Genomic DNA, 12969 nt, shown 5'->3' with positions numbered 1-12969 from the left:
TTATATTTTGACACTAGCAGATTTACTTATATAGATTTTTTTATTTTCTATTACAATTATGCTTTTCAGTAATGTTGCTTATCAAACATAAAAGCTTTTTATTTGATGCTTGAATAGAAATCCTCAAGCTTTAGTGGTGTAATGTCCCGCAGAACCTGTTAAGGGGTTAGAGCTTCTTGTGCACTTTTTAAGTTATTAATGCCTTGTTTTAAATGTCAGGGCCCTCCGGATTCTAGCAAGAAGTTGTGGAGCTATTTTGAGCTGGATAACGGTGGAAAAAGCGATTTATCGGGTAAAATTATGCCCCGTGTGACCCAGTCTGAAGGGTGTTTGGACAAACTGTTCATCCAAGGTAAGAACTTTTTATCATGTTTTACTACAACAAAAGTCAATTTTACACCAAAGTTCTCCTTTAAGCGCAAGTTTAAGGCAGGTATGGTGCACTGACTTTACCCTGCAATAGTAAAGCACCAAATCCGGGACTTTAAATAGTGCAGAGCGCGTGTGTTTGACTTGTGGTGGTGGTGTTGGGAGGCTGAGGGGTGGAGAGGGAGGTGGAGGGGGGGTGGAGAGGTGGGCTGGGACTTGGGGCAGGACGGACGGGCAGGGTGCGGTCTGCTCCAGTGCCATCTGAACTCTCCCGCTCTGTTGCCCGTTTTCACTGAGAGCCGCGCGCGCCACAGGGCGGCATTCAGAGCCAAGCCACGGAGGGGACACCCTGTAACCGCAGCGCAAAAAGCGCAGCGCAGAGCGCTCCGTCTGCGCGCGCTCCTCTCCGCCGCAGCGCCCTTCAGCGCGCGTGCCAAAACAAACGGAAAGTGGCTATTTATTCTACGACTGAGAGAAAAAGAGAAAGAGAGCGAGAGAGCGCGAGAAAGAGCTGCAGAGAAGCGAGACCAGCACCGTATAGCGCTGCACGCGCCCCAGAACACCGGGCGCTTCTGTCCGGTATAGAAAGCAGATGATAAAGATGAAGATGATGATGATTATTATAAGGATGCCCTTCTCAACGCGACCCCCTCCCCTCAAGTGACCCTTGGGCGCGCGGGGAAAATAAGCCACGACCCCCGGGGGAGGAAGAGCAACTTATTCGGCACCGCGCGCGCTGTGGAGTGATGCGGCCCTCCTCCGCGCGCGTGCCGCTGCTCATCGCCTGCGTCCTGTTGCTCGCCTCGGCGGGCGCGTGCTGCGGGCCGGGCAAAGGCTACGGTAAAAGGAGGCACCCCAGAAAGCTCGCGCCCTTGGCTTACAAACAGTTCAGCCCCAACGTGGCCGAGAAGACTCTGGGCGCGAGCGGGAGATACGAGGGCAAGATCACGCGCAGCTCAGATCGCTTCAAAGAGCTGACCGCCAATTACAACCCGGACATCATCTTCAAAGACGAGGAGAACACAGGTGCGGACCGGATGATGACGCAGGTAAGGAAGGGAAAGCGGTTATAGCGGACTTTGCAAGTGAGTGGATTGTACAGGTGAAGGGGAATGTACATGTGAGGGGTTTTGTACAGGTGAGTTGATTGTACAGGTGAGGGCACTGTACAGGTAAGGGGATTCTACAGGTAAGGGGACTGTATAAGTGAGAGGGACTGTACAGGTGAGGGGATTCTACAGGTAAGGGGATTGTATAAGTGAGGGGACTGTACAGGTGAGGGCTTTGTGCGCATATAGTGTAAAATGAGAATTGAGACATTTTTTTAAATGTACGGAGTAGAATTCAGACAATTGTGTGAAAATGTGAGGAGTAGAAGTAAAAAGTCGTCTGAAAAATAATGATTACTCCAGTAAAGTGTATATAGTTCTGGAAAAAAATAAGAGACCACTTCGGTTTCTGAATCAGTTTCTGTATCAGTTTCTCTGATTTTGCTATTTATAAGTATATGTTGGAGTAAAATGAACATTGTTGTTTTATTCTATAAACTACGGATATTTCTCCCAAATTCCTAAAAAATGTCATTTAGAGCATTTATTTGCAGAAAATGAGATATGGCTGAAATAATAAAAAGGTGGAGAGTTTTCAGACCTCAGATAATGCAAAGAAAACAAATTCATAATCATAAAGTTTTAAGAGTCCAGAAATAATGTTCCCATCCACCAGTCTTACACACTGCATTTGGATAACTGCTTTTATGCCACTCCTGCATGGTGCAAAAAAACATCAAGCAGTTCAGCTTGGTCGTTTGATGGCTTGTGATCATCCATCTTCCTCTTGATTATATTGGATAAAATCAAGGAAACTCATCATTTTTAAGTCTCTTATTTTTTCCAGAGCTGTATATAAACATAAAGTATTAGATTATTAGATAGAAGTAGGTGTAAATGGGGTCTCAGCTTTTGAAATGAAATGAAATGTGGGAGGGGGAGGGCGGTGCGCAGCTTTCGGCTAATTAAAACACTGTGTTCTCTGTCGCGAGCGCGTGTCTGGAAACGAAAACACGACCTCAACACATTTCGATTTTAGCGAGCGCGACCTGAGTGTTTTATGCCTGGAATTTATTCCGCAGAATAAAAGTATTTATATCAGCGCGCGGTGACCGCGAGCTTCCTCTGAATGACCGGACGGTTGTGTCCGGACAGCGGCACCCCGGTGGGAGTGGGACAGGGGGGCAGATCGGAGCCCACGCGCAAATTTATGAGGGCCAGACTGCGGGCGAGCCCCGGAGACAGCTCGCGCTCTGTCTTTATTCCCACTTTATTTTGTTGTATTTATGCTGTTTGTGTTTCCAGCGCGGCGGAGTGTAAAAATAGCGCACTTCTCCTTCATTTCAGCTTTAATTATACACACTTCCCGCGCGCTGATTTTATTTATTTTTTCTTTTTTTTGTTTGTTTGTTTTGTGATGCCGCGGCGGCGGACTCTCCCGCACAGGCGCGCGTTTGTGTTTGCGCAGGCGGCCGCGGTCAGCGCGCAGGCGCTCCCCCGAGCCCGCGGAGCCCGCCGACCCCGCCGAGCCGCGCGCGCCTTAAAAGCTAAACCAACAGTTCCCGAGCTGATTTATGAAGCCCGGCTCACTTTCTGTAACCGCAACGTGGGGAAAGAGAAAGGGGTGCAGAAATCCCCACCAGCGCGTGAATGGGCATCTATTACCATCACCATACATTCTATTATTATCAAGAACCCAGCTAATATACCCAACCCTCCTCCTGCTGCTGTACTAAAACTAAAACCACTCCAGTGATAACAGCCCTAACTCAGCTTTTACCCATATAGAAAATACAATTACCGCACTTATACCAGTAAAAATTACAGCTCATTTCAGATATCAGCTATAAAATGCAACATCAGATCTAAAAAAATCTACAAGCCCTTCTGACCAGTTATCTACTAGTAAAAGTACTCCTAAGATATCTATACTCACTTTTTTTAATAGTATAAAATATAATTCCAGATAACGTCAGTGTAATAAAAAAAAAAACGGTTCCCATATCTGGGATTTCTGACAAGCACAAATGCTAATTTAAGATATTTGTCTTTAATGTGGTTTTGACTAGTAGACATACACATTTCTGATATGTGCAGTTTTAACACAGTTTTGCAATGGCACCATGGCCCAGCACGTGTCAGTGTGAGAGAGCGCTCATTGAGCACACAGTTATCATTGTTGATGCACTGCTGTAGTCTGGGAATGTGTTCACGTACATATATCTGTGCCTCAGTGTTACAAAACACGCTAAATCTCATGATAAAAATCTACAACTAGCTTTTAAAAGTGTGTCATCCTGTCCTTGGTCTGGGTTCTGATGTAAACTCTACTGTCTGATTTTCCCCTGCTTACGATTTAGTTTTTCAATGAAGGCAGCCTGAGACGCTTGGGAGAAAGGGGCAGGTCTAGTAATTGAGTGGAGGTAGTCTGAAACCATCGCATTCTTGTTTTTTTACAAGCATTGGTTTGTACCATTCAAGACTGGCTGAATAGGATCAACCTAAATCATCAGGAACATAGTTAAATACCTGGTACAGGTGTATTTTTGGAGCTATAGCTTAGAGATGGTGATTGGTAACAGCAGAATTTCATGATTTGAAGATCAATTCATTATAACTCATTACCAGCTGGGGAAGAGCAGCTGATCACAGAACAGACCTCTAATCCTCCTGCATTCCTCCTCTGTGTCTTTGCAGCGCTGTAAGGATAAGCTAAACTCTCTGGCCATCTCAGTGATGAACCTATGGCCAGGTGTGCGTCTCCGGGTGACGGAGGGGTGGGACGAGGACGGCCATCACTCTGAGGAGTCTCTGCACTACGAGGGCAGGGCGGTGGACATCACTACTTCAGACCGGGACCGTAATAAATATGCCATGCTGGCTCGGCTGGCCGTAGAGGCCGGCTTTGACTGGGTGTATTACGAGTCCAAAGGCCATATTCACTGCAGTGTTAAGTCAGGTGAGAGAAGTGGAGAGAAGGGGAGAAAGTTTGTAAGGAATAAGGAATTTAGATACCAGACGCAGGGGGAAAAATGGCAGCAGCATAACCACGCCTCAGAGCTTGAATAATGCGGAATGTTGCTTTTCTATCTAACCATTACTAACTAATGATATTCTTATTTCAGTGCTTGGGCATAGGGCAACGCTTATCTGCACACTCACCCCATCCTTATAGGAAAGTGACCAGCATGAGATCATATGGAGTGTTTCTTTATTCAACTATGCATTCACACTATAAGGTGCACTATCAATAAATGTCTATTTTCTGGTCTATTTTCATACACAAGGCACATCAGATTATAAACGCATTAAGCGACACTAGGAAGGAACAGAGGTGTTGCCATGTTTTCCTTCTAATTCTAATTTAAAGCTAAGTTAACTTAGGTAAACAAAACTGTAATTCTTAAAAAAAAAACATTTTCTTTTAAAGTCAAACGAGTGCTGGATGTTAATTTACACAGATTTCTCTTCTGAAAACTGTTTATTTGGGTGAGTAAAGCACTTTTGTTTATTTAAGCTTAATAAGTAAGCTTAGATTTCCGGTTAACGCTAATAAATGCCGTCTGACAGCGCTACACTGAGAAACCCTGTGTGCTCCAGTAGGCCAGGGCAAACTACAGTTGATATACTCACCTCTAAACGGCGAAAGAGTTAGCGTTTAGCGAGGTTAGCAGCTAATGCTAATGGTGCTCCAGCAGTGCTAGCCGAGGTTAGCAGCAGGCTACAGGCCGATAATACTCTCCACTGAACGGCCAAATAGCTTGTGCTTAACGCGGTTAGCGGCTAATGCTAATGATGCTCCAGTTCCGATGCTGGAGAACTAAACTGAAACTCCTGTATAACTCTGTACTTCAGCTGATTGGCTTTACTGCTCCTTAATACATGACTGGTAGAATTCATACATAAGGAGCACCAGATTATAAGGAGCATTGACGATTTTTGGGAAAATTAAAGGATTTTAAGTGCACCTTGTAGTGCAAAAAATACGGTAATGGCCTCTTTATGAAACTTCGTATTGGTGCACTGTGTACGTTTGTGGTTATCCCTTTTTACGCTTTGCTCAGTTTGGTAAAGCACATTTTAAGTCACTGTAACTGATTTAAGAAGGTGATGAAGCTTCTGTATATGTTAGGCTAAAACAATCCACCAGAGGTCACTGTGCCTATCAATACGTTTCCTTTTCTATTCTGATCTATAAATCATTTTACAGATGTTGATTGTTTTAATGAAATATTGTAAATATCAGTATATTACAGTATTTAAAGGGTTTGATGAAGTGAAATGTGTAACTTCAATGAGAATACATTTTATTTTTTGTATTTGTGGTTTGTGTCATCTCTCGTGTTGGATTGAGGTGTATTCTTTTAAAACATGGGCACTCTTTTAAAATATTTTTTTAATTATTGCTCCCAAAATAATATCTTCTTTATTTTGCTAAAAAAAAAATCAAAGGGTTAAAGACAGTATGTCAGCAGTGGTCCTGTTTTTCTATTAATTGATGTGGAAAAGGTGGTCCAATAATTTGTGCCTGAAGAGATGAGCCACAGTTACAGTTACTCTATACGTCAAAATATAGTTTATTATTACTATATACAGTAATAGTCAAAGGTTTGGACACACCTTTTCAATGAATGTTTTCTTTATTTGTTTATTTAATTTATTTTCTATGTTGTAGGTTTATATTAAAGACATGAAAACTATTAAGGGACACACATTGAATTACCTAGTAAACAGTAAAAAAAGTGTTTATCCTACACCTGACCAATCCCCTAATTTAAACCTGATGAACTGAGATGGTGATTTGAGGTAATTTAATTGGGATGAGCTGGAGCTTCACAGCGTGAAGGAAAAGCAGCAACTATTGTTCAGCACCTCCAGGAACTCCTTCCTTCAAGACGCTGAGAAAACTATTCCAGGCGACTCTCCCTCATGAAGACACTGAGATTAAAATCTCACCAATAGTGTGCAGATCTGTCCTCAAAGAGAAATGTGATACTAAGAAGAATCTAAAGTATAAAATCCTGTTTTTTTTTTCACTTTTTATTATTTTTTGTGTTTCTGTATAGCTTTATTATAGTCTTCAGTATTAAATTTTAAATGTAAAAAAAGAAAGAAATCACATTTAATGAGAAAATATGTGTCCAAACTTTTGACTTGTACTGTACTAGTTTAGTATGTTCCTAAACTATGTAATTTTAGTCGTTTTATCAGGGTTTATATATTTTTTATCATAAGGACTAGTGTTTAAGACTAATGTTTGAAAATAGAAATGCATCAATACTGACTCAATATCAGTTTCAGTACAGAAAGAGAGCACTGATAACAACATAAACTATTAAGTAGGTGTTTATATATAAATCTTGATACATATTTTGTAAGTTTAATTTGGGTAAAGGCAGTGTTCTGTATCTCAGAAGAGACATAATATATTTTATAAATGAACATTTACTGTTTGAGGAGCAAAACATAAAAAAAATACACTTTGCCACAATGCATGGAAAAATATAATAATCCCAAACCATAAAAAAGCATTATCTAGATTCATGCATGTGCATCAGTAACTGCTTTTCTGATATCAGAACTGTGTCTAAGTGCCAGAATCGGGGCTAATACCAATACAGGATCAATATCGGTGCAACCCTGTTAGAACATGTAATAAGCCTTTGCTGTAACATGCATATATGTTATGACAATAACTCTGAACTCCTAGTAGTTTGTTTGAGCTGTTATATTTTAGTGAATGCTGCTCCGGCATAACCTGCAGCAGGACTGGGCTAATCATAAAATGCACTATTTTGCTGGCACTGCTCCAGCATCTTCTTATTGTCGCTGTCCAATGAAAAACAAGTATCTCAATTTTTGTCAATTTTTAGTTTACTAAATAATTGGAACATACAAACTGTCCCGTTACACTGTCCCAAAATTTATTAAAGAATGGACCAAAAGAAATGCTTCAAAATGACCTAAAATATTTTTTTTACATTGACTTTCATTGAAAATTTAGAAGATTTTTTTTCTCTCTCCTGTAAAGTTGCTGTTTCGGAGATACTTGTTTTCCATTGGACAGCAATATTATGCTCCACCAAGCTTTAGGATCTTGGCTGATTAACCCTGAAATGTATAGGGGCAGTTTCCCAGACAGTGGTTCATCTTAATCTTAGACTAAGCAGCATTTTTAATGTTTTAAGATGTTTTACACTGAAATAAAATTATAGTCTAAGCCTAGGCTTAATCTCTGTTTGGGAAACTGACCTATGATGTTCATAGATTTACAGTATAATGAAGAGAATGTTGGTCCTGTTGGTCTTGCTGTCCTATCCTCCAACAGTGGGCAAGTTATATCATGTATAATAAATTATAATCTCTTAATAATAATTCAATTATATGAATTAAAACTATGCATTAAGATTCTCTGTTACTGGAGAGTAAAACAGCAACAATCACTCAACAATACTTCCTTTTTGTGTGTATTCACAATCAAAGTACTAATATTCTTTTTCTCTTTTCCCCCTTTTCTCTCTTTCTGTTTCATATATTTTTTTTTTTTTTGCCTTTCGTTCAATCTCTTTTCTCTTCTATTCTTTCTGCCCAGATCGTTATGCGAGTTCGCTGCCCTTGACATGAATGGATTGGAACACAGAAACTTTATCTCTAAATTAAATTCTTATTTATGTTCTTTTTTATATGTATTATTATTATTTTGAGACCACAATGTATTTTTATATTTTATGCGAGAGACTAAAGATTACTTTAAGGCAACTATTGCTGGCAATACTGCTTTAAATGGGTCCACTGGGAGGCGCTGCTAACTTCGTTTTGGAGAATTTGACATGAAGGAAAAATGCATTGCAATGGAAAGTCACTTTCAGGACCTTTGTTGATGATCTACAACATCTTACTCAGTGAGTAAAAAAGAGGATTAGAGGATTTGTGAGAGTTTATATGGAAAAACATTAAAATCTAAAGTCATATCAGTTAATTTCTTCACATACAATCCCAAACAAACCCAGAAAAAGTAAAGAAAATGCAAATAATAAAAAATGCACATCATTAATTACATGTGTTTTATTGCAGACAGTATGAACACAAGATGATTCATGTTTTTTCTGATCAACTTCATTTTATTTGTTAATAAACATCCATTCCTGCATTTCAGGCCTGAATCACATTACAAAAAAGATTGGGATGAGATGATTTAGGGCTAAAAAAGAAACAAATGATGATGTGATTTTAGATGATGCCTACAGGAAACTGTAATCACGATTTGGTACAAAAGAAGAATTGACGAAAGGCTGCATCTTTAAGGAGAAAAGATGAGCAGAGGATCTCCAGTTTTGAACAAATGTACGAAGTCCTATGTTAACCATTCATGAGCAGCATGGATTTCTCTGGATGCGCTGGATTTTTCGGAACAAATAGATGCCGTGTGCTCCATACCAAACACAAAATGGACCATCCAGACGCTTATTAAAAACGAGTCCAAATGCCAGGCCCTTCCATGTCAGTACACTTCTGTGATGCAGCATTTCTCCATTTCCAGGAATGTCTATGCATTTTTCAACAAGACAATGCAAAACTATGGCTGTCAAAGAAGGGGACACTGGTACTGGATTTACCTGCCTGCAGTCCTGACTTTTTTATATGTATTGGCCTGAAATGCTGTTATGGTTGTTTATGAACAAATGCAATATCTTGGGTTTACACTGTCTGTAATAAAAGTCAAAGTAAATATTGTGTATTTTTATTATTTGCATTTTCCATTCTGTCCCAACTTTTTCTGATTTAGATTTGTACATAAGATTCAATAAAAGAGTTATATTTATGATCATAGATTGTAGATCTGGTTTCTAATGAAAATGAGCTTAGTGTCCATTCAGTCCATGTTGCTAAATTTGTTATATTTTCTTTTGTTAAAGAAATTAAGGATTTATTATGTCCATAAAGCGTTAACATCATTTGGCATCTAGGTAATATTTTATTGTATTCCTTGCAGTATAACATAGAGAAATATGATATTTGAAGTATTGTTAAATAATAATGACTCAGGATGAGATGTATGAAGAATAAGGCCTCATTCACCCAAACATTCTTTAAAAGTTTCCTAACAAATTGTCAGATTCAGGCTTTTTTTTTAAACTGTAACATAATTCACACCTCTAATCTTATAATAGTCGATTCCATTATTTTAAACCAAAAGGGAAAGGAAACAGTGGTTTTGTTGTTAGTCTGTTCAGGCCTTCTGTTCACACGCAAATATTATTTTAGTCCAAGGTAGAGATTTTTACAAATCTCAAATCCCAATTTACTTCCTATATAGTGAACTTTATAAGTCATAGAACTATAAATTCTATATGTATGTATTTCTGAATTTTAGATTTCCACATATGAATAAATAAATAAATAGAGTTCTATCTTTATTTATTGTATATATAGAACACAACATAGAGAGTAGTGTGTAATTTAGAATTAAACCTACTAAACTGTTTTTATGCCTCTGTCTGCCTTTTCATCTCAGTATGGATGGCACATTTTCAAAAAAGGATGGAGGGAAGGATAATTTTCTATTTAAATATCTGGGTATGAGTTAACGTAACCCCATACAGGACAAGCAATGTTCATGCAGGCTTTTTTTATATCTGTGTGGGCATTAATAATTAAAAAACAGTAGATGGGAAATCACTTATGTGAACATATCCACATACAAGGCTAGCATATTCGTGCAAGTGTTGATGAAAATTATGTAAAAACGGAAAGTTTCCTCTTTCCGTTTTTAAAAATATCTGGATATATGTGAACATGAAGCCGTGCATGGCTAGCATGCTAATGCACACTTTATGTCTCTTTCATATTTTTTCAAATATATAAGGACGGAAATCCCTGCTGTTAAAAATATTGGGATATGTTTGGACAGGGCCTGAATGTGTATGGCAGGGTGTCAACAGGACTAGGGTTAAGAAACTACATTAATTTCTGAATGTATTACTCATTGCCCTTCTCCTTTTAAAAAAAAATACTGACTCTTTCTATCCCTTTCTCTTATGCTGTGGGATCCCTTGCTCTCCAGAGCACTCAGCGGCAGCTAAGACGGGGGGTTGCTTCCCAGGACGGGCGTGGGTGATGCTGGAAAGTGGGGGTCGGAAAGCGATGCGTGACCTGCAGGCTGGTGATCGAGTCCTGGTGTCAAAAGAGTCAAAAGAGAGCAGGAACCTTCTCTATAGTGAGGTCCTCACCTTCCTGGACCGAGACCCCATGACCAGAAAGCTCTTCTATGTGATCAGCACAGAGGATGGAGAGAGTCTCTCACTGACTGCAGCACATCTGCTGTTTGTGTGGGAGGGGAACTGCACTGGCGAGGCCTTGTCCTCTGAAGGGACGATTAGGACGATATTCGCCAGCGACGCCTCCCCAGGACAGTGTGTTCTGACTGTAGAGGGAGAGAAAGATGGGCTATTGAAGGAGCGTCTCTCTCGCATCTCCAGGCTCCGTATTTGGGAGGATAGTGGGGCATACGCCCCTCTTACTGCCCAGGGAACCCTGCTGGTGAATGGGGTGATGACTTCATGCTATGCTGCAGTAGAGAAACACCAGCTGGCTCACTGGGTCTTTGGCCCACTTCGCATGCTGCACAGCTGGACCGGGCCAAGCCCAGTTCAGGGAAAAGGACTACACTGGTACGCTCGTGCCCTGCACTGGGTGGGGAAAGTGTTGCTGGACTCTGAACTCGTTCACCCCTGGGCCATGGAGGATACTGATAGATGAATCATGGAACGTGTGGAGGACAGAAATGGAAAAGTAAAAGAAAAAATGGGGAAATTGAATGAATGGGGTCTAAAAAGCTGTCTGAGAGCAAGAAGATCACCAGAGACAATAGGATAAGATTAGGCCTGTCACTATAACTAAATTTTATATACATTTATTTATTTTGTTGCATATATTGTATAGTCGCAGAAATACTCAAAGAAATAGTTGCAAAATAGTTATACACAGATGGGCTCCTGGTTGCACGACCTTATTAATGTAAGGTTGGCTTTCAAAGTGCCTATATGAAATTGCATTCCACACCACGACACCTGCCCTCCGCACATCATTTTTCTGGGTGAATCTATTTTATTTATTTTTTTTGACGATGAGTGTAATTGCAGTAAACAATATTATTGTTTTGTCATTTTAAGCCACTGATAAAGCTTTAATATAAAAGCATAACAATACAATTATATACTTAAAAAATAGTAAATTTTTGTATTATTAAGAATAATAATTGGAATTGCAATATGAAAATAAAACATAGCTTATCAGCCAATGGTATGTTTTTCCTGGATGACCAGCTTTCCCATTAACTACTATGACCATCAAGGCCAGTTTAGACCATCTCATATCAGCAATCTGCAAAAAGAGTTGTATTTTTCATCAGATATAAACCACTTTTTGGAATTATTCAACTTTAATTTTTATTATTTGTTTAAATTGTGCAATATAATGGTAAGTTCACATCAGGACAACAGATGCTGTCTAGCTTTTTGCATGTCTTCTGATCGTGTATAGCAGAGGAGACACACAATGAGCTACAGTTAGAGGTCATTATATATAAATACATCCTTCCTGTTTCAAGCACGCAAGCACAAACCAGTGTCTGCTAGCTGCAGGTTGTTCAATTGTACCTTTAACCGACTGTCCAGAAAGAGATGTTATGAATGTGTGGCTTAAATCTCCTATAATCAATTAAAAACTCTTTTTAACTTTCTTAACTTTTTTTTCAATTCAGAAAGAGGCTGCATGAGGTCATATTCTTTTGAATTTAGCACCAATTATGCAATCTGTAATCTAAATTGCATTGTTAATTGTTAATTGCATTGTTCAGGCCTCCTGGGCTGTCCAATTTTTTTACTTGATGTGAAAACCGGGAAACCTAGCTTAGCCTGAGAAGTTTTTGTGTTATTGCATTCATTTTTATGTGGATTTTTGTTAATATTTAATTACCCTAGATACAAAATGTTGTTATCAAAATGTTGTTACCTTTAGCCCTTAAAAGAATAAAAAAAATAGATTATTATATTTAGAACACCTCAGACTATATAAAAATCATATATATATATTTTTTCTTCACAATTTTTCATTGCAAGCTTCATAGAAGGGTGGACAGTGACAGGGTGGACAATTTTAGCGAATTTCAAGAAAAATGAAAAGGTAAAAATTCTCTAAATTTTCTGATTTGTCCATTTTTGTATCTTGTTACATATATCTGATGGTATAATCAAACTTGCAAAATGCATGAGAAAATAAAGATTTTTTTTTCTTTTCATTTTTCCTGAAATTCTGATTGTGGTGAAAAAACTAAAATAGGAAAAATGAATGAAAACCTATTTATTGTACACTAAACTACATTTAAACAAAATCCAACAAATCCAATTATCTGTTTTTGCATTTAGCTTCAAACGGTCAGAAAATTAAATTAATAAACATTACACTGACCGTGAATGCTTGGGAATTTTCTGTTTTAAATAAAATGATCTGTAAAAAAAAATCTAAGAATTAAAGCATTTTTCTGGGTCTC

At 38.9% G+C, this 12969-nt stretch overlaps 1 protein-coding gene across 1 annotated transcript; it reads left to right on the top strand.

The window, feature by feature from the left end:
• The first annotated feature begins 582 nt into the window (after window positions 1–582).
• Window positions 583–12687, top strand: ihhb (Indian hedgehog signaling molecule b). The gene is made up of 3 exons (XM_007244186.4): window positions 583–1418; window positions 4116–4377; window positions 10483–12687. Exons 1-3 carry the CDS (start codon window positions 1116–1118, stop codon window positions 11175–11177), a joined length of 1260 nt encoding a protein of 419 aa, XP_007244248.3. The 5' UTR covers window positions 583–1115; the 3' UTR covers window positions 11178–12687.
• The last annotated feature ends 282 nt before the right edge of the window (window positions 12688–12969 follow it).

This window comes from Astyanax mexicanus, chromosome 5 (genome assembly GCF_023375975.1).
Source record: "Astyanax mexicanus isolate ESR-SI-001 chromosome 5, AstMex3_surface, whole genome shotgun sequence".
Lineage (NCBI taxonomy): Eukaryota > Metazoa > Chordata > Actinopteri > Characiformes > Acestrorhamphidae > Astyanax > Astyanax mexicanus.
The sequence above is the reverse complement of the archived record's forward strand: the minus strand, read 5'-3'. Positions and strand labels throughout refer to the sequence as shown.